At 32.1% G+C, this 27,758-nt stretch overlaps 2 protein-coding genes and 3 pseudogenes across 2 annotated transcripts; all 5 read left to right on the top strand.

Moving 5' to 3' along the window:
- Positions 1-1,598: 1,598 nt before the first annotated feature.
- Positions 1,599-4,699, top strand: LOC120273915 (annexin-like protein RJ4). Its single transcript, XM_039280660.1, has 6 exons — positions 1,599-1,743; positions 2,901-3,046; positions 3,197-3,412; positions 3,495-3,707; positions 3,778-3,867; positions 4,214-4,699. Exons 1-6 carry the CDS (start codon positions 1,668-1,670, stop codon positions 4,409-4,411), a joined length of 939 nt encoding a protein of 312 aa, XP_039136594.1. The 5' UTR covers positions 1,599-1,667; the 3' UTR covers positions 4,412-4,699.
- Positions 4,700-10,351: 5,652 nt separating this feature from the next.
- Positions 10,352-11,739, top strand: LOC120273182 (annotated as a pseudogene).
- A 502-nt stretch (positions 11,740-12,241) lies between these two features.
- On the top strand, positions 12,242-12,796 carry LOC120273181. Its single transcript, XM_039279820.1, has one exon. The coding sequence runs from the start codon at positions 12,242-12,244 to the stop codon at positions 12,794-12,796; it is 555 nt and encodes a 184-aa protein (XP_039135754.1).
- An 8,899-nt stretch (positions 12,797-21,695) lies between these two features.
- LOC120273180 lies at positions 21,696-23,057 on the top strand (annotated as a pseudogene).
- A 662-nt stretch (positions 23,058-23,719) lies between these two features.
- Positions 23,720-27,339, top strand: LOC120273858 (annotated as a pseudogene).
- The last annotated feature ends 419 nt before the right edge of the window (positions 27,340-27,758 follow it).

Here is a 27,758-nt window from a genome sequence, read left to right as displayed (position 1 = left end):
GACACTAGTTATATTTGACATGAAGATCTCATCTATATTTGCCAGGAAGATCAACTTGAGTTGCAACTACTTGGAGAACAAGATCTTTTAAAGAGCCTTGTGTGGTATGTGACCAAATGATAATATAGTCCAATTTTTAGCAAGATAACTTGAAGATCAAATTTGGAGGGAAGCCAAAGCTAAATATGGTTAGAGGTATTTGAAGACATAATTGTACATCGTGAAGATTGAAGACATGTTTCCAAAGAACTAAACTTGGATGAATAGAAGATCAAGTTTGGGAACTTGAAGATTGAGAAGAATAAAACTTGGATGAATGGAAGATCAAGTTTGAAGATTGTGAAAACTAAACTTCTATGACTTGAAGAGCAAGTTTAGTAGAAAATTTGAAGATTGTTGGAAGATTGTTGAAGACTATATTTGGTATGAGATGATGCTCTATGTGAGGTGTGACAAGTGAGACGATACTTCTGATACAACCCTGATGAGGTAAACTAGTTGTTGCAAGTCGAGATTGAAAGGGTTTGACAGTATTCAACTTAAACTTGACATAGCTGAGAGAGTTGGAGGTGTCTTGAAATTGCAACAGAGAAGCTAGAACTCAATCAAGGTCAATAAGAGGGCCACATTGCACTCGGTTATAACAAGAGTTACAATAACTCAGTATTATAAAAGAGAGAGGTTCTATCTTTGGGACATGGATACATCATCTATATAAGAGACTCTACTTTAAAAATTTAGGATGTGCAATCGGAGAAAGACCCTAGTATGTGAGTGAGAGTGGGTATCGGACAATCTAGAAAGAGTTTTTGTTTTTTTTTCAGGATGAATGAAATAGTTGTACTCATATTTATTCCCATTTTTTAGTGGATTTTATCTTCGGTTTAGGGTTTGGTCTCATAGACATAGACTATTGTTGAGCCAAACTAGGTTACTAATTTTGTGTATATTCTTTCTTTGTTTTGTGGTGTATACATGAAATATTAATTATAAATTTACCCACAAACACGGTGTGGAACTAATATGATTTATTTTTGCTATCTTCCATGTTCAATGTGTTTCTTTGCCTATTTTCCTCAAAATCAAGACTACCCTCTTATTTAGAGTAGAGTAGAATGTGAGATTGTGAGTTATGTAAGAATGGACAATTGCACAAAACAATTAACCCTTGTTCATATATATATAGATTGCTTGTTATTTGATATAAAATTACTGTAATAATAATTTAATCAAATATATGAAATATTTTAGATAATAATTTACTAGATACCTGCTCACAATAAAGATGTTTCCATAAATATATTAGAGTACCTAAAGCTTTGATATGGGCTTTAAGCAAAATTGGCCCTTGACATGCAGGCCTCCTTCAAACCTTTTGAAAAACCTCCTTCAAACTTTGTCATTACATTAGTAACATGTTATTAATGGTAAATAGTAATGAGAAGGAGAAATACATTGAAAGTAAAAACCGGTTACCAAAACAAGCTGCTGGCCAGGCGTTACCTACAATGTACAACAGACCATTTGCCATTTCCATATTGGTCTCTTCCTCGTTGCTTTTTAGGCACCAAATATTATGTTCTCATCATCACTCTCTATATATACATACATAAACACCAAAGAGAAGATAAAGAAGAAAGAAGAAGAAAAAGGAGAGATAGAAAGAGATGGCAACTTTGAAGATCCCTCATCCTGTTCCTTCTGCTGTTGAAGACGCTGAGAATCTCATGAAGGCTTTTCATGGTTTTTAAATTTTTCTCTTCTTTCTTTGATTTGATTTGTTTGAAATCCTTGTTTCTCTGTCTTATATTTATTTATTTAGTAATGTTTCTTCAGAAATGTGTGATAGTCATTCATGGTGAAGTGGGTACGGAAAATTTTTTCTTTTAATACTTTTATCATGTAAATAATTATAAAGAATCAAAACGGAAATTTTTGTAAGAAAGTATTTCTGATCTTAAAAAAGAGTTTTGGAATCTCATTTTTCTGGTTTCTATTGTTGGTTTTATTTATAGCAAGCGCTTGTTTTCATTAGATTCTCTGTTTTATTATCTTAGTGGGACGGAGGTGCTTTGGTATGAGTTTTGTATTACTTTGCTTTGTTGTTTATGTCTGCTGTTTCCACCTTTTTACCTTTTTTTTTTTCAATTTTATTTTTTCAGTTAGATCTTGAAAAATAGTAGAAATTTTTATAAAAAAGTATTTCAGATGGCCATTTAAAGTATTAAAAAAGGGGTTAGATTTTGAGTTTGTTTTTCTTTGTTAGATTTGTTATTAGATAATTTTTTTTTTCCATATTTTCCAATATAATTTTAATGTTTTATTATTCCCGATGTCACTATAAAAAGTACACTAAACCTTGATAGAAAATATTATAAATTTATTAAAAAAGCTATGAAACAAAATATATTCTAAAGATTTGACTATCTTTTTATGGGTTTTTTTTTAAAAAAAAAATTATTGTATATTTTTTTAATTACCTCAATAAGTAAAATTTAAAAAATTATAAAATTGAGCAAAACAGTAACAAAACGGTTACCGTTTTGCGTAATTAAACTTGAAAACGGTAACATTTTTACCGTTTTCCATATTCCGTTTTCTTTTTTTTTTTAAAATTTTAAAAATCCCACAAATAAACCCCATTAACAAAACATAGCAATGCTACAGTGAGTGCTTTATGAACTAAAAAGAATCCTTCAATTATGATATTCTATCTGCAGTAGTACAAGAAGCTTAGATGAATATGAGCAAAGGAAACAAAAAAATTAAAACTGAAACTTTAATATTTTTTTAAGCACAAACACTTAACCAAAAATATATATCAAGTCCTTATTTTCATATGTTCATGTGATTGCAATTCAACTCTAAATTTGAACTATTTTTATATCTGATTTGCCAAGGATGGGGAACTGATGAGAAGGCAGTGATATCAATCCTTGCTCATAGAGATGCTGATCAGAGGAAGCAAATCATGGTGGCCTATGAAGAACTTTACAAAGAGAATCTCATCAAAAGACTTGAATCCGAAATCTCTGGTCATTTCGAGGTTCTCGATACTTGACATTATTCTCTAGTACTTAGAATTTTGCTACTCTGTTCATGCTTTTGTAGAATATAATGGCATGTTACCTTATATATCTGTATAATTTTAAGCAAGAAACTGACTTCCAATTGTCATGTGCTTTTGTGGTTCTAGAGAGCGATGTATCGATGGATGTTTGATCCCATTGAGCGGGAAGTCATCTTTGCAAATGTAGCACTGAAGAAGAGTGTGGATTGGATTGTGATCATTGAACTATCATGCATTAATTCTCCTGATGAACTTTTAGTCATCAAGAAGATGTATCAGAATCGATATAAGCTATCATTGGAGGAAGATGTTGCCTTCCATACTTCCGGAGATTTTCGCAAGGCATGCTTTTGATCAAGATTTAGATTGTTCTCTTATAATGCACAATTTGTTAAGTGCATATATATATTTGTTTATATTGCAGCTTTTGGTCGGGCTTGTGAGCACATATCGGTATAGGGGCGAAGAGATAAATGCAAGTCTAGCGCAAGCAGAGGCCAAAATACTTCATAATCTGATCAAACAAAAGACATTTGATCATGATGAAGTTATCAGAATCTTGTGCACAAGGAGCAAGGCACAACTTAATGCTACCTTTAATTGTTACAAGGATGAACAAGGAACCTCAATCACTAAGGTATAGTTCAAAGTATATTAGTTTATAACAACTTTTTGAATTTTCTACTTGACTCTGTGAGCTATAATAGAGCCTGTCAAGTGCTTCATCAAGTGAGTTTGTATCGGCATTACGCACAGCAATTCGTTGCATTATCTCCCCTGAGAAGTACTATGAGAAGGTATCACCATTTCATTATTTTCCTTTTGGTATAGTAAAATAAATGTTTGTAAATGAAGTGTGTTACAAAGCTACATGTCATTTGTTTTAGAAACCAATCAAGAGAATCATATTTTTTAACAAACACTTGTATGTCATATTTGAGAGAATTTTACTTTATGTGATTGAAATGCTTAGATTGGACCAAAGGAAAATTATTATCGTAAAGAAAGTTCCCAGAAACACTTCCTCTAACAGTAATTCTACATATTTTTCTGCATTTTTATCTGTATACACTTTTCAAATGTGTTGCAGCATTTTCTTCATTGATTTGCCTGCAATTCACTCTCAGTTAATGCTTTCTTCAGCTTTTGCGCCGTGCACTGAACAAAGGAGGGATCGATGAGGATTCGCTTACTCGTGTGATCATTATGCGAGCAGAGAAGGACTTACAGGTTATCAAGGAGCTGTATCAGAAGAGGGCAAACATGACTCTTGATCATGCAGTGAGTAAGGAAGCTTCAGGGGACTACAAGAAGTTCCTTCTGGCTTTGATTGGGAACTAGAAGTCAAAATCAGTTCCTCATGATATGCATAAATGACAGCTATCTTTTCTAGTAATCGTCGCCTTCTATTTTAATTAGACTTTGAAGCATCTTACTGTTTGAACTAAGAGATTTAGTGTTTGATCCATGGATGCTGGATCTGCTGTCAGTGTTGTTAGTGTTTGTTCATGATGAATAACTCTGGTTTTAATTTCTCTTGTTTCATGCTGAACCAAACTCTTTTGCATTTTTGTGGCTGTTCTTCATGATGGTCATGAAATTGTGATTGGCTAGTTATAAGCTAGAGCTCCCTTGATGCATCTTTCAGAAGGTTTATTCTAGTATTAGTTTCTGGATTGGCAGCAACAAAGATCAATTACTTATGTCAGTAGGATTCTATTCTCAGCTAGTGGCTTTGCAATCTACACCGTCCAACCTCGTTTGCACTCTGAAAAAAAAAATTTTATAAACACCCTCTCACCTATCCACCCGTGCAAGAACAATAGTTTTGACACTGTTCAGACCTTTATTTGATTCTCTCTCCTCCTCTTTCTTTGTTCGTCTCTGTTTTCTATTCTCTTTTTTTTCCCTATAAACGTTCTACAAATGTCCCATAGTTTAAATTCATATATATATATATATATAGTTTGGAAAATCATTTAGAATATGTTTCTAAATTAGAAAGGATTATGGGGTTAATTTATAAATGAACGTAGAATCCTTTTTCGAAGTTTATGTATTCTGATTGGTTTAAATGAAAAATTCATAAATTACTTACTTAAATCTATACATATACATATATTTTGTTTAAATAATGTTTTATATATATATATATAACATTATATATATATATATATATATATATATATTATGAAACCATGATTTTTATTAAATATGCATAAATATATCATAAATATTTATGTATATAATTATAAAAAATTGTAAATCTTTTCTAAGATATTCATTTAAAATATATATATATATATATATATTAAAATGGATTATATATAGTAATTAATTATTTTTTTAAAATACATATACATCATTCGATACATATAATTCATGTGTCAAAGTTATGAGCACGTTAGAAATAAGAGGCATCCCTTCTTTTGTACTTCTTGTTTTCATTGTTGGTGGACCTTTAACTACTCTTTGTTTTCCCCTTTTACCTTTATACTATCTTCGGTATGTTTTTTATTCACTCTTTTTTGTTTTAATGTACTTATAGTTTAATCACTTTTTTAATATATATAAAAAAATAAAGTTTTGGAGTTAATAAAAAAATATTTGCAAGAATATATTCGAAAGGAAAAGTGAATATATTACGTAATTTTGTAATTCTCATGCCGATAATTTTATTTTATATACTAATTAATCAAAATATATAATCGTTGATGTGTTATGAAGAAATTGTGTAATTACATCTAAATTCACATGTAATTTATTTTTTAGAAGAACATAATGATTACACAATATTATTAATAAAAATAATTTAATGTGAAAGTTGGTTTAAAATATTAAAAATATTTTAATTTTCAATTTTTATGATAGTAACTACAAAAATTAAACATTATTATCTTTAAAACAAAAATTAACTTTTTTTTATTTTGTAAATAATCTTCATCTATTGCTTTTATAATTTAAGAATTTTTACTTTTATGTCTATATGGCAATAGATGCGGATATCTGTAGGGAAATAGCGTAAATAAAGGATGAACATATGTGATTTATTATATTAATAATTGAATAGTTAAGACAAAAATATGATGTATCTCATTTTTTTTTTACGGTTTCTATTTATCCCACTTTATACTTGTTTACTGAAGTAGATAATCTTGAGCCATTGGATACAAATCCAAGGGTTGGTAGACAGACATTGATAAATAAGTTTTCTCCAAACATTCATAAATGACCAGCCCCCATATATTTATATTTCACCAATTTTCCCAACTTACCATTGCCGGTTGAGCTTGTTAGGCCCACAGCACATATATGGGTCTCCGAAGAAAGGCATGCTTCCCATGTAGCTTCTTGAGGCCAAGGCAAGTTCGTTTAGTTCAGATGAGCTCTCCAAAGATCTAACAGGCACATGGAGTTTGAATGAACAGAGAAGATGGGAGGGTAAATATATAATTTAAAAAATAAATAAGTTTTAAAATAATTAAACTATCACTTAAAATTAGTTGATTTTTTTTTTTCAAAGTAGGATGGTTATATTTATGTATAACATTTCTCATGGAACGAACTTATGAATCCTTCCTTCTAGGGCTTTTTCCCCAGCCTATATAGGCAGTTTTTTTTTTAATTATCAAAATGGGTAGAGGCTATTTCATTCATCAAAATAAGCCATCTTATTCATCAAAATGGCTTTAAAAACCAACACATCAATGTTTAGTGCTATGCACACAATTTGGGCCTTCTTTCTCGCACAATTAATAAAATAGCCTTTTTTATTTAACCTAATTTTTTTTAAAAAAAATTGTTATATGTCGTTTTTAAACTTATTATTTTTTAAAAACCTATTTATTTACAAAAAAATATGTTATTGTTATTAAAGTGAGAAGCAACTTCTCATATATTTTTTTCACCAAATTATGCTTTAATCTGTTTAAAATCTATTTGTTTGAATATTTTTTAAAATCTATTCAAATATATATATATATATATATATATATGAAGATTCATCATCTAGGAACCCCTATAGTTTTAAAATCTAGGGCCATCAACCGTAGTCATTGGATTATCATCTAACGGTTAAACTCTATTTTATGAATAGTATTGAGCAGTGCCAAACAATGTTAAACAAGCATCTCTATTAAACAGTAATAAAATGTACTTGCGTAGATGACTTAAATCCCTCTCTCTATATATATATATATAATTTTATAAATAATTAAGATAACAAAATGTAAAAATAAAATGTCTGCAATTACAAAATAAATATATAGCTTTTTATGTTTGCAATGAGCTAATACATTCTCCCTCAATATCAAAAATGTTTTTTTTTTAAAAAAAAGGTGACAAGCGCATGTTTTTATAGGCGTGTGAGTTGGTTACAAATTACTTGTACTTGCGTAGATGACTTAAATCCTCTCTCTCTATATATATATATATAATTTTATAAATAATTAAGATAAAAAATGTGAAAATAAAATGTCTGATATAGCTTTTATGTTTGCAATGAGCTAATACATTCTCCCTCAATATCAAAAATGTTTTTTTTTTTTGAAAAGGGTGACAAGCGCATATTTTTATAAGCATGTGAGTTGGTTGCAAATTACTTGCGAGTTAATTCTTCTAATAAAGATTCAAACCTTCATCACTTTACACGTCACATGAGAAACTTATTTTAGTGCCACTAACTACTTGAACCAAGTAGCTTTGGCATGTCAAAATATTTATGTATATATAGCATACCAAAGATAATTATGGTTTTGAGTTGGAAGCAACATTAAAAGAAAATCATATTCTAATTCTTTTTTTAAAAATAGGGTTTAAATAAATTTAAACACCAATAATTTTAAAAAAATAAGCTAAAATTCTTCTATTTTAATAAAAATATATATATTAAAAATAATGTGTTTTTTAAAAAAATTAATAACTTTTAATAATATTATTTTTTTAAAAAAAATCTATTAAAAAAACTAAAAATAGGCTATTTTATCAATTATCCAAACAAAAACGATCAAACTAAAAAAAATTGACACTTTTGGCTTTATTTTTAAATACGCAGTGATCCCCATCCCCAGTGGCGGAACCAAGGGGGGGGGGCTTCAGCCCCCCCTTTGGCGCGCGAAAAGATCGCTGTGAGGTTAGCTTTCGTCGGATACTCGGAGGCTCTAAGCTTGCAGCTTCAACTGAATCAGCCCCCTCTCCTTGGGGCTTAAGAGACTGGGCCTTGGTCCTTGGAGTCTTGGACCTTGGTTTGGTTGTGCAACTTGCCAGCTTGTGCTTGAGCCTTGTGATGTGCTTTGCAAGTTGCTGCTAGCCTACGCCAGTCACTGGTCAGTCGATCATCGTCTTGTCAAAACTCAAGATATTGTGAAAATTTGGAGAATGGAGACTTTGAACTCTGAACTCTGAAGCCAAAGTCACATGTGACACAGTCACACAACTGACACAAGTTTAATTTTGGATCCATAATTCAGATCCGATAAGGTGACAGATATTATTATCGGGTTATCGGACTTATCACTCAAACTTTGATCCGAATCCAATAACCAAAATTATCATACCCTCACTGGTTCAAAATCAGACATTTGTTTACTGCTCAATAGTCTCAACATCTCAAGCCTCAAGATCTCTCTTTGCTTCAGTTTTTTGGCAGGCATTCTTGCTATTCTAGCTCCAACTTAGACTGTGCTTCTGTGAATGAGTGAATCTGTGATTCAGATTCAAGCAATTGCTCTTTGTGTGCAAGTGTGCAACTGAAAGTCTGACTCTTTGAGCCTTATTGGGCTCTTATTCTCAATGAGCTAAGCTGCTGAAGTGTTGAGGTATGGTTTCTCTAAAGTCCAATGTGTAGCTGTGTAGGTTTGTTTAAATGTTTTATATTTTTTTCCTTTTTTAAGTTCTTGTTTGAATTAGATTTGGATTTTGTTATTTTGATAATAAAATTCTTCACTTTGTTTTTCAGAAATTCCTATATCTAATCTAGAGACCAGAATTCAGATTTGGCATTTTGAGAAGAAAAATTCAAAGATTTGAGGAGTGGATTTGATCATTTGAGGGCCATATGTAAGACTTTGTTCTTTTGCTTTAGAATTTCATCAATGCAATAATATGCAATGAATGAACTATCCCTTCCTTACTAGTTACTTCTTATTTGTTTGTCCTATTACTGTTAGTGTCAAATAGAAAGAAAATGAGATCAAAAAGAGCATATTCACCATCTATTTATAACTAAATGGACTTGTTGTCAGTGACTCAGTGCCAAATATGATAGTTATATCTGTTAATTGGTACTATTAATTTGCTTGCTTTAGATTATGACTAAATGGAAAAAGATATCATGATGAAGAAACAAATTAACATTTTGCTCATTATATGATCTTCTAATTGCTTAATCTTATCATATAACAAGAATAAGTTAAGTAATCCAAATACAGCTGCTAGCCAAGCTTGTGCTCTATATCATTTGGTTTTTAATCAAGGTTAATTAAACTTGTTTGCTAATTAGTAAATTAGGGTGATATTTGTCTAATTATGATTGGATTATCCAAGCATATTTCCTTATTAGAGTTTAAAGAAAGCAAACTAAAGAGGTCTCACTCTTTGAACAAGTCTAAACCTTCATCTCTGTACTCATGAAAGAAATTAAAACAACAACAATTCCCAATCATGGAGTGGGTTAATTAATAATTGCATTTTGTTTCCCTTTCTTGATAGATTTGATGGGCATGCTTGATGCTTCATATGCTAATTATATGTTACTCTCAAGCCCACATATATTTAAAGTTCACCAGTTTTTTAGAGTTTTAGTGAGCATCCTGACAAAACAATAAATCACAGTCTCCAAGATTAATATGAATTTTAAAAAACTTAGCACTCAAGTAAGAATCTCCATATTCATACATAAAGAAATAGTTGTATATCTAATAAGGCACAACAATATTAGTTTTCCATATATATATATATATATATATATGAATGATGGTTCAATGTTCATTTATCTAATAAAGTTTTATCTTGATTATATTAGAACATTGATGACATCATTGACATGATTAGAACATTGATTGTTTTTTTTCGAAAGCAAAAGCACACATATCTGATGTGTTACTATGTAGTCTCAATATTCATTTATTGGAAAAATGCCATTAATTTATATATTGGAAAAATGCTTTAAATAAATTATCAATATTGTTGGCTTTGAATGTCTAGTTATTATTTTTTTTATCATTTTTTTATACATGTTTATTTTGTCTTTGAATAGCATTACACTTTTATAGCCAATTGGACATGGATAAATTTGTAATTAAGCGGCCAAGAAGTGAAGAGTCCTCAAATTCTCCAAAATCATCACTAGGCTCCGAATCAAGTGAGAAAAACACTCATATGAATTTCAACTCGAATGACATTGTTAGTGACCCGGGACTTCGAAAACCGATTGAAGACTTTGATGTTGGGGTTAGAGATCAAGTTCGAAGGGAATATTTAACTAGAGGTCCTTGTCAACCAATTGGCCACAATTTCCCACAAAAAGAGTATGGCAAACAAAAGAGAAGTTTTCAAGAAAATTGGTTTAAACAACATCCATGGTTGGAGTACAGTGTGACTAAAGATGCCGCATTTTTGTTTTTAGGTGTTATCTTTTCACACCAAGTAGAGGAAATCGAACAAGAGAAGAAGCATTCACTAAAACTGGATTCAATAATTGGAAAAAGGCTTTAGAAAAATTCATAGAGCATGTTGGTGCCGTGAACAGTGTGCATAATGATGCAAGGGTGCAATTTCAGAGTTTCCAAAATCAAAGGTAGAGCGTATCACACCAATTGGCTGCACATTCTCACGAGATGGAGGTTGAATACCGTACTCGTTTAACGGCTGTTTTGGATGTGACACGTTTTCTCTTGAAGCAAGGCTTGGCTTTTCGTGGACATGATGAGTCCTCGAGCTCATTAAACAGAGGCAATTTCCTTGAGTTACTAGAGTGGTATAGCCGGCGGAATGATAAGGTTTTTAAGACAGTTAATCAAAATGCTCCTGGAAACAATCAAATGACTTCCCCAAAAGTTCAGAAGGAGCTAGCAAATGCTTGTGCGGCAGAGATTACATGTGCAATCGTTAATGATATGGGAGATAACTATTTTTCCCTTATGATTGATGAAGCCAGGGATGTGTCAGTGAAGGAGCAAATGGGAGTTGTTTTACGATATGTGAATAAGAATGGAAGTGTGGTAGAGCGGTTCCTTGCTATGGTTCATGTGCCAGATACCTCATCCATTTCATTGAAGAATGCCATTGATTGTTTGTTTGCCAAATATGGGTTATCTCTTTCAAGGCTAAGGGGACAAGGATATGATGGAGCTTCAAATATGAGAGGTGAATTTAATGGTTTAAAGGCACTTATCCTTAAAGAAAATCCATATGCAAGATATATCCATTGTTTTACTCATCAGCTCCAATTAGTGATTGTTGTTGTTGCTAAAGACAATCGAATTGTGAGTGATTTCTTCCAATATGTCATTATGATTGTTAACACGGGCGGAGCATCATGCAAAAGGAGAGATCAACTTCGGCAACATCACCATAATAAGCTAGTTGAGCAATTGGAAAAGATGGAAATAGTAAGTGGCAGAGGGAAAAATCAAGAATCTAGCTTAGCAAGACCAGGGGATACTCGTTGAGGATCACATTACACCACCATTCTTCGCCTAATCTCAATGTGGACTTCAGTGTTAGAGGTACTCCAAAATGTATATGATGATAGTGCTTCTAATGATAATAGAGGTATAGCGGCAAGTTTGATTGAAAAAATGGAAAATTATCAATTTGTGTTTGTCATGTATTTGATGAAGCGTTTATTGGGGATCACAAATGAGTTATCACTTGCCTTACAACAAAAAGATCAAAATATTGTTCAAGCTATGCGTTTAATTGAAGTTGTGAAGGCTCGACTTCAAGACTTTAGGGAGACGGGATGGGAGTCATTTTTGGAGGAAGTTAGATATTTTTGTGAAGAAAACTCAATCCCGGTACCTAATATGGAGGATAACATGCGAATCCGTGGTCGTTCTAGACGGGAAGGGCAAGTCATTACTCATTTTCACCATTATCGTGTTGAGATTTTTTGCGAGGTTAGTAAATTTCATTGCGCAAGAAATGCAAAACCGTTTCCCAGAAGCTAGTATGGAGTTACTTCTTCTCGTGCCATGCCTTGATCCAAGGGATTCATTTTCCAAATTCAACATCCATAAGCTACTTCGTCTTGCAGAACTTTATCCCGAAGATTTCACAATAACTGAACGCATGATGATTGAAGATCAACTTACCACTTTCATTTATGATGTGCGGCATGATGAAGATTTTATGAATGTCGGGGACTTGGGTGGTTTCGCTAGGAAGATGGTTGAGACAGGTAAACGTGCAATTTTTCCACTCATTTATCGCCTAATTGAGTTGGCGCTTGTTTTACCAATTGCAACAGCTAGTGTTGAGAGGGTGTTTTCAACTATGAATGTTGTGAAAACTGACTTGCGCAACAAAATGGGAGATGAGTGGATGAATGATAGCTTAGTTGTGTATATTGAGCGGGAGGTTTTTGCAACTATTAATAATGAAGTGATTCTACAACGCTTTCAAAAAATGCAAACTCGACGGATGCAACTACCTCCTCTTAGTGGCATACCTCGCATTTCTAGCACTGAAGCTGGGGTTGGTCCTAGTTCAAGTGTCCATCGATAGCTACTTTATGCTTTTATATCCAATATGTATTCAAAGTATGGTTGTTTTGATAAAAAATTATATTATCTCACTATTTATATTTCATATAATTGTTTTTTAGATTAATTTTATATATATATATATATATTTTTTTAATTAGCCCTGCAACTATTAAATCCTGGTTCCGCCACTGCCCATCCCATGTCATTAATGCGATGGCTCTAAAGCCATTCTAACGAATAAAATGGCCATCAAGCCTTTTCTTACAATTAAAAAAAAAAACATATCTACGCATATAAAAATAAATAAACAGCACAAAGGGGTTACCCACCTAAAAAAATCTGGACTCTTACATTTTATTTAGTCTGACCAAATAATGTGGATAGACAATATTTATTTATTTTTATACAACTCATCAATTTTTTAAGAGAGTTTTTAAATTTGTTTGGCCGTGCTACTAACCCTTATAGCCCCTTATAACGCCATAGACATTTTTTGATTGGTATTTGTTTTAGTATTTATATATAAAGATTTAAATTTGAAATTATTTACTTAGTAATTAAGTATTTGCCACTAGGATTAACGTTTATTGGTAAATGAACATTATTTAACCATGTTTAAAAATTAATTTTTTAAAAAATATATTTAATAATTAGTGCTTGAAAATTATAATATAAATAAATAATTATGATTATTACAAAATATTATATTTTAAAATATTTAATTTTTATTAGTACTAATTAAGTTGTAATACATGGGATTAACGCTTGCTGACGTAATAATTAAGTTTCAGGATAAATAATAATTTTTTTTCCTTAATCGAATATTGCAAACAAAAAAAAATTGAACCCTTCACCCTCCACAAATTTTTCCAGATAAAAATCCTCCAAAAGGTATAAGTTTAATTTAGGACTTTATAAGTATAATTAAAACAAATCTCACAAGATTATAAATTTTATAAAATATGTTTTTTTAATTTATATTTGAAAAAATTCAACTAAAAATTATTTATAATATCGGAACTATTCAAAATCTCGACCATTAGGAAAAATAAACTCATTGCAATTTTTTTTTTATAAGGTGTACAAAACACTCACCACAACTAATGTTGTGAGGAATTGATGCACCTCTTAATCGACAAAAAAAATATTATCTAGCTTCTTATATTGTGAATGTGGTCTCATTAACCAAATGGCTCATAACCTAGTGATATTTGTTGGGATCTTATCATTCTAATAAGGGAATTATCATGCGAAAAATACAAGCCAAAACGCAATGAATAACAAAACTATTTAACAAGTAAACATGATAAAACCCTAGCGCATACCAGAACTAGGATTAAATTCTAAATAAATAGATGATTAAAAGTTATACCTTTCTTTTGATAATGATTCTCAATGCACCCTTGATTCCCCGAAATCGAAAGAGACTGCAAATCACGACTCCCCTCTACTATCACGTATACACGAACACCTTTGGGAATCAAGCAGGTATGCTAGTACCTTGAAAAAGAACACTTGTTTTTTTATTCGAATAGCAAGCACCCGAGATTCAAGAGAAAAGGGGTTGTAGGCACGGTGGTGACGGGTTCCGGCAGCGGGATCTGACGGCTGCGGGCAAGGAAGAAGAGTGGGTGGCGGCTAGGGTTTCTTAAGAGACAATCTCTCAATCACTCTATCTTTTTTTTTTCTCTCTCTTCTTTCTTAGTCTCAACTTCTCATATTAGGCTTAGACCATCTATTTATATTGGAAACCGAAAACCCTAATTTACAAAAAAAACCATTCACTCCTAATCAAATTAGGAATCTTTTCTTTACTTGATTAATTAAACCATTTTAATTAACCAAATCGGTTAGATTGGATTAACACTTAATAAGACCCAACCCGAATAAGCTATTGGCTCCACCTAATTTAGGTTTTTCACCAAAACCCTAAATATGTGGTCCAATAAGTAACAAAAACTGAACCTTGATCCCAGCATTCTTAGTGTACGATCATGTAGGTCAATTTAACATTGGCAGTGAGCTTAAACAATTTTAACGCTCATAAATCATAATTATTCTCTAGAAAGATAGTACTATTACCCAATATTAAATGAAGGTCAATTTTGAGAATTAACAAACCTATCGCAACCTCAGACAATCCTTTGCCAATGAATATCTTAATTAGCATAAGGCATAGAGTGAGTCACTCTTATTTTAATGCTAATTAATTTCTTGATCTCTTAGTGAACTGACTAGGTCAAGTAAATAATAACTCTTATCATTTCCCTGTGGGTGTGACCACGCACTACTTAGTCTCACTAATCAAGTGTCCAGGATATTCACTCTCTCTATAGAGAGAGACAATCCCTTCACTTCATTCATGTCTCTCAGCATGAACCGCAACATGCCTGAACGTACCCGTACTTGCCACTCAGTTATGAATAATGTTAGGTGTAAGTTAAAGCATATAAGGATTCATTTGAGATCCATAGTAATTTCAGATCGAAGGATTCGAGTACAAGAATTGTTTGAGAAAAACATTTATGACTTTACAACCATGTAGTGTTCTCAAAAGCGGATCGATCTAGGTACACTGTTCCCCAACATATATCTATGTCTTTTAATTGATATCCCATATCCTATGACCCGTAAAACAAGGTCATCTCACGAAAGACATATTAGTCTTAATTTATTTTCATTCCCATGAAAATAATTGACTAGGGACATTTAGAATATTATTCTAGTTTATGCTTCAAGGTTTTACTATCCAAATCACGCATTTGATAACTTGAGCAGAACCAATATTCAAGGATATTTTATCTTATTAATTATGCACAGAAATAATAATAGATAAAACGATACCTCATAATAATTATCCAAGATATAATAAGAGTTCATACAATGTATTGGGGCTAGGGCTTACACTAACAGTACTAAGCTCATGTGTCAAAAATGAGGATGAGGCATTTAAATGTCTCGAATCCAAGACTCATTAGAAAATAGTGATGGTAATGAGTCACTGTTTATAGGTGGAGGTTTACAGCCTAAACTTCTTGCCCCCGGTTGAGGACGCACAGACTGGATAATCAATCCTAATCCGTGCGCATGCCCCTGATGCATATAATGCTTGTCGCAAAAAAAAAGTCTCATTACATAGTTTCATTGTGATTATTCAAATCTTTTTGTTTTTTTGGACAATATAGACAAGCTACAACATGCACAAACACTTAATTAAGATCTCAATCATGGATTGAGAGTCAAAGCTATAGATATTTGATATGATATGAGAGTCAAATACTTTAACTGTTTCATCATTAATTTTGACAATGACTAGTCTCAAATTTGCAACTTTTTCAATTTTTCTATTTTCTATTTATCTATTTGCTTCCAAGGCACTAGCTACAAGTGGGTAGGAAGGCCACCATAATCTCGCCACGTGCATCGGGATGAGTTCTACATTAGTATCAGCATAATCCCTTTCCTTGGATGATAGGTTGCACCCAAGTCGGGCAAGAACTTAGATTCTTAGCCAACGCCTTGCAAGAGATGCCCCTAAATGATGGTTGAGAACCTAACCCTGGCATTGAGTGCAATCTCTCACCAAACGGAGGAGAGGTGCACTAGGGACAAGATCTCATATACATAACAGGGTAAGAGCCCTTGCCTCAGTAACGGAGTCAGAAAAGTTTTTTAGGAGGAGGTTAAAAATTTTTTTTGGAGGAAAATAATTTTTTTTATTGAGTATAAGTAAAAAATGAAAGAGACAAAATAATATATTTTTATAAATATTTTATTAAAAATATACCTTTTTAAATAATAATATATACTAAGTTATAGAAAATCAAGGTGTGGAACAATAATTTTTTCCAAATTTTTTTATTACTATTGTTAGTTCCGCCGGTGTGGTTTGTAGTTTAGAGAATAATCAAACACTGATAGAAAACTCACACAAACCAAACAATAAAAAAGACACACGAAACTAGTAACCTAATTCGGCGTCCACTCACCTACGTCTAGGTGACCAAGCCCAGAGATAAACAATCCATTAAAAGAGGTGAAAATAAATGAGTACAAATATTTTGTCACTCACACTCACAAATAAAGATCACTACCTTCTCTAGATTGTTTAGTGTACACTCTCTCTCTCACTCCAGTGTCACACCCAATCTTAGAATAAGGTAGCTTATATAGACGCCTCAACGTCTCAAAAATAACACATACTTCTTTTAAAATCTCCGTGGCTACTAATTTTAGAACCTTCCAAAATTAGCTGTTGTGACTCCTGTTGTAACACAACTTGCAACATGACCTTGACTGCTGACTTAACTAAGTTCTGGTTACGTTGCAAAAGCGACCTCAAGACCCATTAACCTCTAGGTCATGTTTAGTCCGAGTCGATGCAGCCAAATCTCCCGATTCTGACTATTAACAACTAGTCTACCTCCTCAGTTCCTCACCACAAAGTCCCCTCGCAAGGGGTGCATGATTTTGTGCGTCTCCACTAAACTTACCAAACTTGATCTTTAATTCATCCAAAGTTTGGCCTTCAAATCTTCCCAAGGTCTTCAATCAATTATGCCAATCATACCAACAATAGTTATGTCTCCAATCATACCCTTAATAATCTTCAATCATACTCATTAAGGTTCTTCAAATCATACATTCAATTGCCTTCAATCATACACCATTGATAGCTATTTCTTTAATTAAGTTTCATCCATATTTAGTCTCCAATCAAATTTCTCTAAATATGATATTGATATGATCTTGCCTTCAAGTTGTAACACATATCAAAAATAGCTCCACCAAGATCTTCTAAGATATTTGCCTCCAATCCAAGACTCTTTGTCATGTCACCATACCTTGTCATGTCATCAATTATGCCACGTTATGATGTTTGCCACAATGGTTGCCACGTCACCTTGACTTAGTGTCAAATCATACCAATTTAAGTGTATTTGCACTAACACTATAAAACCAATTTATTGAATACCAAGAGATTAAATAATAAAATTTTATAAATATATTTTTTTAAAATAAATATTTTTATAATATTTTTAAATTATTTATACTAATTTGTATAAAAACCAACTCATATCTGAAATAGCAATACTTATTTTTTTTTAAATTATTTATTCATTTTATTTAGATTTTTATTATAAATAAACAAGCTTTATTTTTTTAATTGTTTTTCATATTTTTAAAAATTTTATTGAAGATAATAAAGATTTTTGCAATTTTTATATTATATAAAGGGATTTTTGAAAAATGAGGCCTTGGTAATAAATATTTTTTAATTAATAAAACTATTATATAAGTTTTTATTATATTGGGGATTTTTTACCTGTGTGACTCAATGAACATGATGATACATGCCAATGTCAAGCAAGTTTGCCTGGTGCACTGTGTCACATGCCCGCGACCAAGTTTAGTCCCACATTGATTGTGTACTAGAGGATCTTGGGCTTATAAGGGGTTTGACAACCCTTTCCTTTTCAGGTCGGTCTTTTGAGATGTGGACCCAGTCTCTGACAAGTGGTATCAGAGCCACTCTGGGGTTACTGGAGGTGTGGGGCTAGAGGTGGGCCCGGGGACCAGGGTGTGTCTTGGACTAGTTCTTAGGGTGGGGTGAGCTGGGAGTGCTACGTGTCCCTAACGAGGGCATTAGGATTAGGTCGGGGAGCCTATTACATGGCCACAGCCAAGTTTAGTCCCACATCGGTTGTGTACTAGAAGAATCTTTGGGCTTATTAGGGATTGGAAAACCCTTTCTCTCAGGCTTATCTTTTGGGATGTGGACCCGGTCTCTGACAATTGGCGTTGAGCAATGAGCTCACTCTTCTATATAAGAGATAAAATTGGTTATTTCTTTTATTTTAGGTTTAAAAATAAAAATATTAAATGTTGCATGTTTAAAGAATATAAAAAAATTGAGGACCACTAAAACTACTGGCCCCGCAACAAAAGGTGTCATTTTAGGATTTTCATAAGCATACATAATACAATGGTGTCAAAAAGAAGTCCTTGTTAGGGCTTCTCCAACTCTTAACCGAATCTGCCGTTTTAACCAGATTTGGCGGAGGATTTGCTCCAATCTGGGGCCAAATCCTGTGCTAAATCAGGGAAATGCTATAGTGACGCGCAACTTGTTGTGAGTCACTATAGTAACGCTATTTATTTTTTTAATTTATTTTTTGTTTTAATTTTGAGTTTATTTTTCTCTCTTTTTTATTTTTTTCAGTTTCAATCTTTCAGTTTATTTTTTCTTTTTTCAGTTTTAATTTTCAGTTTATTTTTTTAATTTTTAGGTTTTAATTTTCAGTTTAATTTTTTTATTTTTTTCATTTTTAATTTTCAGTTTATTATTTATCTTTATTTATCTTTTTTAGTTTTTTAGTTTTAATTTTCAGTTTATTTTTTATTTTTTCATTTTTTGATTTTTCAGTTTATTATTTATCTTTTTATCTTTTTGGTTTTTCAGTTTTTAATTTTAATTTTTTATCTTTTTATTCTTTTCATGTTTTTCAGTTTTAACTTTTAGTTTATTTTTTTCTTTTTTTCTTATAAAATTTATATTTATAATTTATATTTTAATTAAATTATTTGTATTTTTCAATTCATAAAAAATAAAAAATTAACGAAAATAATACACAAAATATAACTTCATTAAAATTAACAAAAATTGCACGAACAATAAAATAAAAACATAGAAAATAGTCATGACATAGATTTATAAAAGATAGCAATAAGAAAAAACCACAACACTCAAAATACAACTAATGAAAGCTGAAGTAAATGGGTCTAATAATCTGGTATGTTGTCGCCACTTCCACTAATATTGCCAAAGATATCATTAAACATGTTAGATCCAGAAGGGGTTGGTTGTTGAAAATGTCCTCTTTTCTGTAAAATTTCTTGTTGTTGTGCTTGTATACAAGCACAAATATTTGGATCAGCTATAGAATTCAAGTCTCGAATCAAAAGTTTGTCCTCATATCTCATTTGTTGAAAAGAAAGATTTTTGTTTTGTATTTCTAAGAACATTTGTCGATCTGCATTAGTCTTCTCTAATATCTCCATAATCTTGGAGTTATCATCTTTTAAACGACTAAAAGAAGATGCTACTTCATTATCCATTTTTTTTCTTCAATTTGGCTTTCTTCTGTCCGATTGGGCGTTCAGAAGGTGAGCCACTAATACTATCATCTAAGTTAAGAGAAAATTGAGAAAGTCCAGGATATTCTTGTGCTTGCGATTCTGGCGTGGGATTTTCAGATTCTGATGATACATAGTCAAATCCATGCTTTCGATTAGTTTGTCTAGATGTAATAACATTATCTTTAAACTTCTCAAAGTTCCTCACAATGTGTCACACATGATCAAACTTGAACCCTTTCTTATAGTTAGGATCGTCCAAAAGCATTCTCTTTACTCGATTTATCTGTAAAGGATGTTATGAATTATATATTTGTAAAAATATAAATTTATGAAGAATAAAATATATAAAATACTTACAATATCTTCGTATGATGCACCACTTGGATTTTAATTTTCCACTTGTCGAATACATCCGTTCAATTTCTTTACTGCCTTTTCTATTGTCTACATCCTGCACTGTAAAGACCGAACATAACGTTCCACCCAAGATTTGTCTCTTGTCAAATTGTATTTTCTCCTGTACTCGAGACCATAATTGCTCTAAAGACTGGTTCATACCAATAATGGGGTCTTGAGTCATTTTCATGTAAGTTTCACAGAGATGGACATTTTCATAAGGAGAGTATCCCGAGATTGTTTAGACATTTTTCTTATATTGCAATGAAAGCAAGATTTTTTGATAATATTGGTTGAGATGAGAAACGACATGAAGTTGTTTATGTAGGCAACATAATATTTGATATCATCTTACAAAACCCTATCGTGTCACACTTCCCAATGCCAGAAGATAAGAGATTGAATAACGTGCCACCTTATCTTCTTAGCAACCATCGGATGGATTTTCATCTGCATCGACACCGTTGAATTTGATATCATCTTACCAAACCCTATCGGGTCACACTTCCCAATGCTAGAAGATAAGAGATTGAATAATGTGCCTCCTAATCTTCTTAGCAACCATCGGATAGATTTCATATGCATCGACACCGTTGGATTTGATATCATCTTACCAAACCCTATCATGTCACACTTCCCAATGCCAAAAGATAAGAGATTGAATAACGTGTCACCTTATCTTCTTAGCAACCGTTGGATGGATTTCATCTGCATCGACACTGTTGGATTTGATATCATCTTACCAAACGCTATCTTGTCACACTTCCCAATGCCAGAAGATAAAAGATTGAATAACGTGCCACCTTATCTTCTTAGCAACCGTAGGATGGATTACATCTACATTGACACCGTTGGATTTGATATTATCTTACCAAACCCTATCTTGTCACACTTCCCAATGCTAGAAAATAAGAGATTGAATAACGTATCACCTTATCTTTATAGCGACTGTCGAATGGATTTCATCTGCATGAACACTGTTAGATTTGATATCATTTTACCAAACACTATCTTGTCACACTTTCCAATGCCAGAAGATAAGAGATTGAATAATGTGCCACCTTATCTTCTTAGCAATCGTCGGATGGATTACATCTGCATCGACACCGTTGGATTTGATATCATCTTACCAAATGCTATCTTGTTACACTTCCAAATGCCATAAGATAAGAGATTGAATAACGTGCCACCTTATCTTCTTAGCAACCGTTGGATGGATTTCATCTGCATCGACACCGTTGGATTTGATATCATCTTACCAAACCCTATCGTGTCATACTTCCCAATGCCAGAAATAAGAGAATTGAATAATGTCCCCAATTCTTATAAATTAACCCTTTTATTATTCTTTCCATTCATAGAGCCATAAACATATACTTAAAATGAATTACAACATTGGAGAAACTTCGAATACTGAAAATAACATATTGTCATCATCATCTTCAGATGATGATGACAATATGTTATGGATGTATGATCTATTTTCAGTGGAAAATATGCAATGCATCATGTTATTCAAAATAATAACATGATATTTGAGTTAACCCTTACTCATCTGAACAATCATCTCTCCTATGGTGGCTTTATTCTAGGGCATGTTGTTATCAATCGTAACCGTGAAGAAACAAATCGCAATTTGTGGAATGATTACTTTTCGAAGAATCCATGATACAATGCTGAAATGTTTCGCCGAAGATATCGGATGTCACGAAGTTTGTTTCTTTGCATTGTTGAGGCAGTTAAGGACTATGATAGTTACTTCCAACAACGCTGTGATGGTTTAGGTCGAGTTGGGTTATCTAGTTTACAAAAAATTATTGCTGCTTTTCGAATGTTGGTATATGGTTTACCTGCTGATGCTACAGACGAATATATCAAAATCGGTGAATCAACTGCAATTGAAAGCTTCAAAAGATTCTGTCTAGCCATTGTAGAGATTTTCGCTGAGCAATATCTTAGATCACCTAATGCTAATGATATTGCAAGACTCTTACACATTGGAGAACAACGTGGCTTTCCAGGAATGTTAGGAAGTTTGGATTGTATGCATTTGAAGTGGAAAAATTGTCCCACAGCATGAGCTGGACAATATAGAGGAAGGTTTGGATGTCCAACCATTATTCTTGAAGCAGTAGCTGACTATGATCTTTGGATATGCCACGCTTATTTTGGTATGCCAGGCACCAACAATGACATAAATGTTTTGGAGTCTTCGAATTTTTTCTCTAACCTAGCACAAGATATTGCTCCTCCTGCTCATTACGTTATTCAAGCAAATGAGTACCATATGGGATATTATTTAGCTGATAACACATATCCAAAATGGTCTACTATTATACAAACTATTCATCAACCACGAACTCCGAAGAAAAAAATATTTTGCAATGAGACAAGAAGCATGCAGAAAAGACGTCGAGAGGGCATTTGGTGTTCTACAATCTCGTTTTGCAATTGTGGCAGGACCAGCACGGCTTTGGAGGGAAAATATCTTATGCGACATAATGACTGCATGCATTATTATGAACAACATGATAGTCGAGGATGAATGAGATCTCAATGCACCAATTGTGGATGTAAGTGAAGTGCCAACCCTAGTAGTTGAATTGGTACAAGATGAAGATACTCGATTTGAACAATTTCTTGGTCGTTACAGGCAACTTAAGGACAAAGACGCTCATATTGCACTTCGCAATGCATTGATTGAACATTTGTGGTTGCGATATGCTAATAACGAAGATAATTAAAAGCTTGTGTGCTGCTTTAGTTTTTAATAATGTGTTGTTTTCACTGATGGTGCTTGTTTGTATGTTATATTTTTATTAAGTAATTAATGTAATGTAATGTTTGTATTTATATTTGTAGTTTATCAATCATATTTTATATTTAATAAATATTTATAAAAAAATATAAAAATAAAATTAATATTTTAAATAATATAATATTTAAATTCAATAATTAAAATGTGAAAAATTAAAGATGATTAAATTTATTAATAGCATGAATATAAAAGTGTGAAGTGAGAAAAATATTCTTAGAATATTCTATTTTAGAGTTAAAAATAAAGATAGTGGTTAGAGAAACTTTTACTGTAAAAACTGTATTTTTGTATACGGAAACGCCAAATATAGAGTTTTGAGTTTGAGATAGATCTTATGGGTGTGAGTTTGCATCCTTATCCTCATGCCCATAGTGCACATGTCATGAGACGATAGGTCATAAAAAAATTTGGAAGTTTTTTAAGGATATAGTTGTAAAAAAACAAATCCGTTTATTTATTTATTTATTTATCCAAGAAAAAGCGGCTTGAATTACTTAAAAACAACATAGAAAACATAAAAGAAGAGTCCCGCCTTCTCCTCCTCTCCTGCCTTTCTCTTCGTCTTTGTCTTTCTCTGGATCGACGACGATGAGCAGAAGAGGTGAGATGAGGGCGCGCGTTGGGAGGTACGAGTTAGGGAGGAAGATCGGTGAGGGCAGCTTCGCCAAAGTGAAGTTCGCTCGCCATATGGACACCGGCGCTGCCTACGCCATCAAAATCCTCGACAAGGACCACCTCCTCCGCCATATGATGGTTGAGCAGGTCCTCTCATTTCTTTTCTTATTGATTGTGATTTTTTTAATATATTTATTTGTTTGATTGCTTTGATTTCATTTGCCAAAAAAAAAAAAAAATCTTCTTTTTTCTTTAATTTAGGTTTGATGTTTTTTAAGCACATCATGTTTGATTATTAAATGATTGCAGATTATTGGTTGAGTGTGTTCTCTGATTTCTTTTTCTTTGGTTGTGATTCTGTGGTTTGTTTGGTTTTTTTTTTATTTGCTTGATTGATGTGGATATTATGGAAACATCACCTTTTTTTTATATATAATTTATATATATATATATATATATTTGGATCATTGGATGATTCTAGATCATTGGTTGAGCAGTTTTTATTTGTTTGATTTATCATTTATGTGGATTTCATGGAAAAATTGCGTTTCTACCTTGGTTTTGTTGTTTGTAAATTTGCTTTTTGGACATTGGATGATTCCAGATCATTTGTGGAACAGATTCTCTGATTTCTGTTTTTTTATTGTAATGTTGTGGTTGTTTTTTTCTTGTATATACACACACAGTATATTGTGTTTTTAATATACTTTGCTGGATCATTGAATGATTCCAGATTAAAAAGGAAATTTCAACCATGAAAGATGATCAAGCATCCGAACGTTGTGCAGCTCTATGAGGTACCTTTAAATTTTGCTGATTTTATTGAGTCTATTAGAATTGCCTTGATTCTGTCCTGTATTACATAATGCTATTCCTGCATTTCAAATGATTTGTAACTTGTGCTTAATAATAATCTTTATATGACAAGATTTTTAATTCTTGCATTTGGTTTTTCCTGATGAAATTTATTGAGTTTTTGTTTTTCTAATGTTCAGCCGTTAAGTAATATAATGCACTTTTCTCATACTAATTTCTTAGAAGATTAGATTATTATAATTATGTTCTGTTTTCTTATAATTTGCAACTTGCCATTATTAGTTGTCTTTATTTGTCCAAATTTTTACAGTTCTTGCATCTGGTTTATCAGATGGATAGCATTTGCTTTTAATTTTTGTTCTCCTAATGCTTATGCATCTTTGGCATACCAATTCTCATTGAAGATTGGAGGCTTGTAATTATGTTTTGTATTTTATTATATAGGTTATGGCTAGCAAAACAAAGATATACCTTGTGCTTGAGTACGTTGATAAGGGTGAACTCTTTGACAAAATTGTAAGTCATTGATATTTATCTTCCTATTATGATGATACCCATCGAGTTGTACACAAGACATGCATTTATTATGTGACCCATGCAAATTTACATTTGCATGCATGCATTTAAGATGTGATTGATTCTATTTTTACGACTGCATTTTCATCATTTGAGTCAGGCAGGCAATAAACTGCTTAAAGAAGATGAAGCCAGAAGATATTTTCAGCATCTCATTAATGCCTTGGATTTTTGTCACAGCAGAGGTGTTTACCATAGAGATTTAAAGGTCAGAGCAAATAACTAATGTTCTTTCTCTCTTTTAACATGCTCTACTATCTAGTGGTTGCAGTTGGTGCCATGAAAATAATTTACTTTTACTAATTGAGTATGCTCCATATCTGTAGCCTGAAAATTTACTTCTTGATTCTCACGGCATTCTTAAAGTGACGGACTTTGGCTTAAGTACATTTACACCAAAGCTACGGGTGGGTGTTTCTGTCGATTCTTGAATTCCATATTAGGATGTCAATCTCATGTGTTTGATTCTTCTCTTAAAGGGGGATGGACTGCTGCACACAGCATGTGGAACTCCAAATTATGTTGCCCCAGAGGTGTAAACAGTCAGCTTTATATGTTACAATAATGTTTCTTATTGCATTCAAAAATTTGAATACTAACATTTTTCTCCTCAGGTGCTAAATAATAAAGGATACAATGGTGCTTCAGCTGATGTATGGTCCTGCGGCGTGATCCTGTTTGTCCTACTCTCTGGATACTTACCCTTTGATGATCTCAATCGTATGAAACTATATAAAAAAGTTAATATTCTAAAACTTGTTTATATTCTTCAAATTTATGACCATCTTTGTAAAGACGCTTTAGTGGTTATGCCGTATCATCTAACAATGTAGATATGCAAAGCTGAGTATTCATGTCCATCACACTTTTCTTCTGGTGCAAAGAAATTGATTAAAAGCATTTTGGATCCAAATCCTTCTTCTGTAAGTAATGACACTTTATGGAGGTTATGTGATATTTATACTTTGATTTTTGAGTTAGATGAACAAAAGATAAACTCCTACAATTTCTGCTTTGCTACAGCGAATCACAATTCTGGAAATTTTAGAAAATGATTGGTTTAAGAAAGGGTACAAGCCAGCGGATTTTAAACTCTATGAGGAAATAAGTCTTGATGATGTTGATGCTGTTTTCAATGATTCAGAGGTAATGAGTTGAGAAAAATACATTGATTGATATCTTATTTTAGATATTCTTGTATCTCTATACTTATATAATTATGTAAGAGGTAGGCAACTTAAAATATATGTTCTGTTTGCACATATTGTCTTGACTCGGTATTTTTGGTATTCATCTGCAGGAGCATCTTGTGACAGAAAAGAAAGAGAAACCCGAATCAATGAATGCCTTTGAATTTATTTCTAGATCTCAAGGCTTTGAATTTGGGAAATTTGTTTGAGCAAGAGATGGTATGTTTGCAAAGACCAATACCATTTGAACTAAAACATATTATAAAAATTAAATGTTACTTCTAAAACTATCTACATTTATATCTGTTATCTATGACATGCAGAGAATACTGAAGAAGGAAACAAGCTTTACGTCCAAATGCTCTCCAAATGAAATAGTTTCAAAAATAGAAGAAATCTGCTAAACCTTTGGGTTTCAATGTGTGCAAACAAAACTATAAGGTCAAGAACAAAGTATTCATGTATTTGAACTTATCATGTTCATGAACATAAGTAATGAAATTTATTTATTTTTAAGTATTGTTTTATTCCAGATGAAGCTGAAAGGAGAAAAATCCGGTAGGAAGGGTCCTTTATCTGTTGCCACAGAGGTGGATACTAATGACTCATAAATTGCTGTTATTTGTACATCGATGTTTAATCCTTCTATATATATATATATATTATAACTTCATTTTTCAGGTGTTTGAGGTGGCTCCTTCTCTACACATGGTTGAGCTTAGGAAAACTGGAGGTGACACATTGGAGTTTAACAATGTATGACAAATACAAATTAAATGTTTTGTTTCTTTTCATTTTTGTGATGGTTTATGATGTTGCATTTAATGTTCAGTTTTGCAACAACTTCTCTGTGGGCCTCAAAGATATTGTGTGGAAGTCTGAAGCAGATGAAGAAAATAAGAGGTGATACTGAAGACAATAAACAAGCAAAAAATGTGATTTTTATTCTCGATATGATACTGTATATATTGATTTTTTTGGGAATATTTCAACAACGATTATTTCTTTTCAAGTCCCCTTTGAGAAACTTTGAAACAAAATTAGTTTCATTGGTTTTGTAACACTTTGAGGCATTTTATAGAATTCTCAGAATGCTCTGAGATTGTTACTGTGTTATATAAACAAAATAAGTTTCATTGATTCTTTGGTAATATTTGGTATCTAAGCTTAAAATTTTTATTGAATTCTATGAACTATATTGAATTGCTCATTTTGGTGCTTGTAATTTAATTTTTTTTTTTATTATTGTAATTCTCATATTTTGATATAAGGTTCACTTTGGTTAATATAGTCTGCATAATGTTCAAATAGCAGTATGGCTAGATATTTGCAATTTTTTTAATTAATTAGTTTAAATGGATATTAAAGATTGATCTAGTTGTAAATAAATTTTTTTAAAAAAATGAAAAAGATTTTTATATGGCTATAAA

Source organism: Dioscorea cayenensis, chromosome 12 (genome assembly GCF_009730915.1).
Source record: "Dioscorea cayenensis subsp. rotundata cultivar TDr96_F1 chromosome 12, TDr96_F1_v2_PseudoChromosome.rev07_lg8_w22 25.fasta, whole genome shotgun sequence".
Lineage (NCBI taxonomy): Eukaryota > Viridiplantae > Streptophyta > Magnoliopsida > Dioscoreales > Dioscoreaceae > Dioscorea > Dioscorea cayenensis.
Note: the sequence above shows the minus strand (reverse complement) of the source record. Positions and strands in the feature narration are given on the sequence as shown.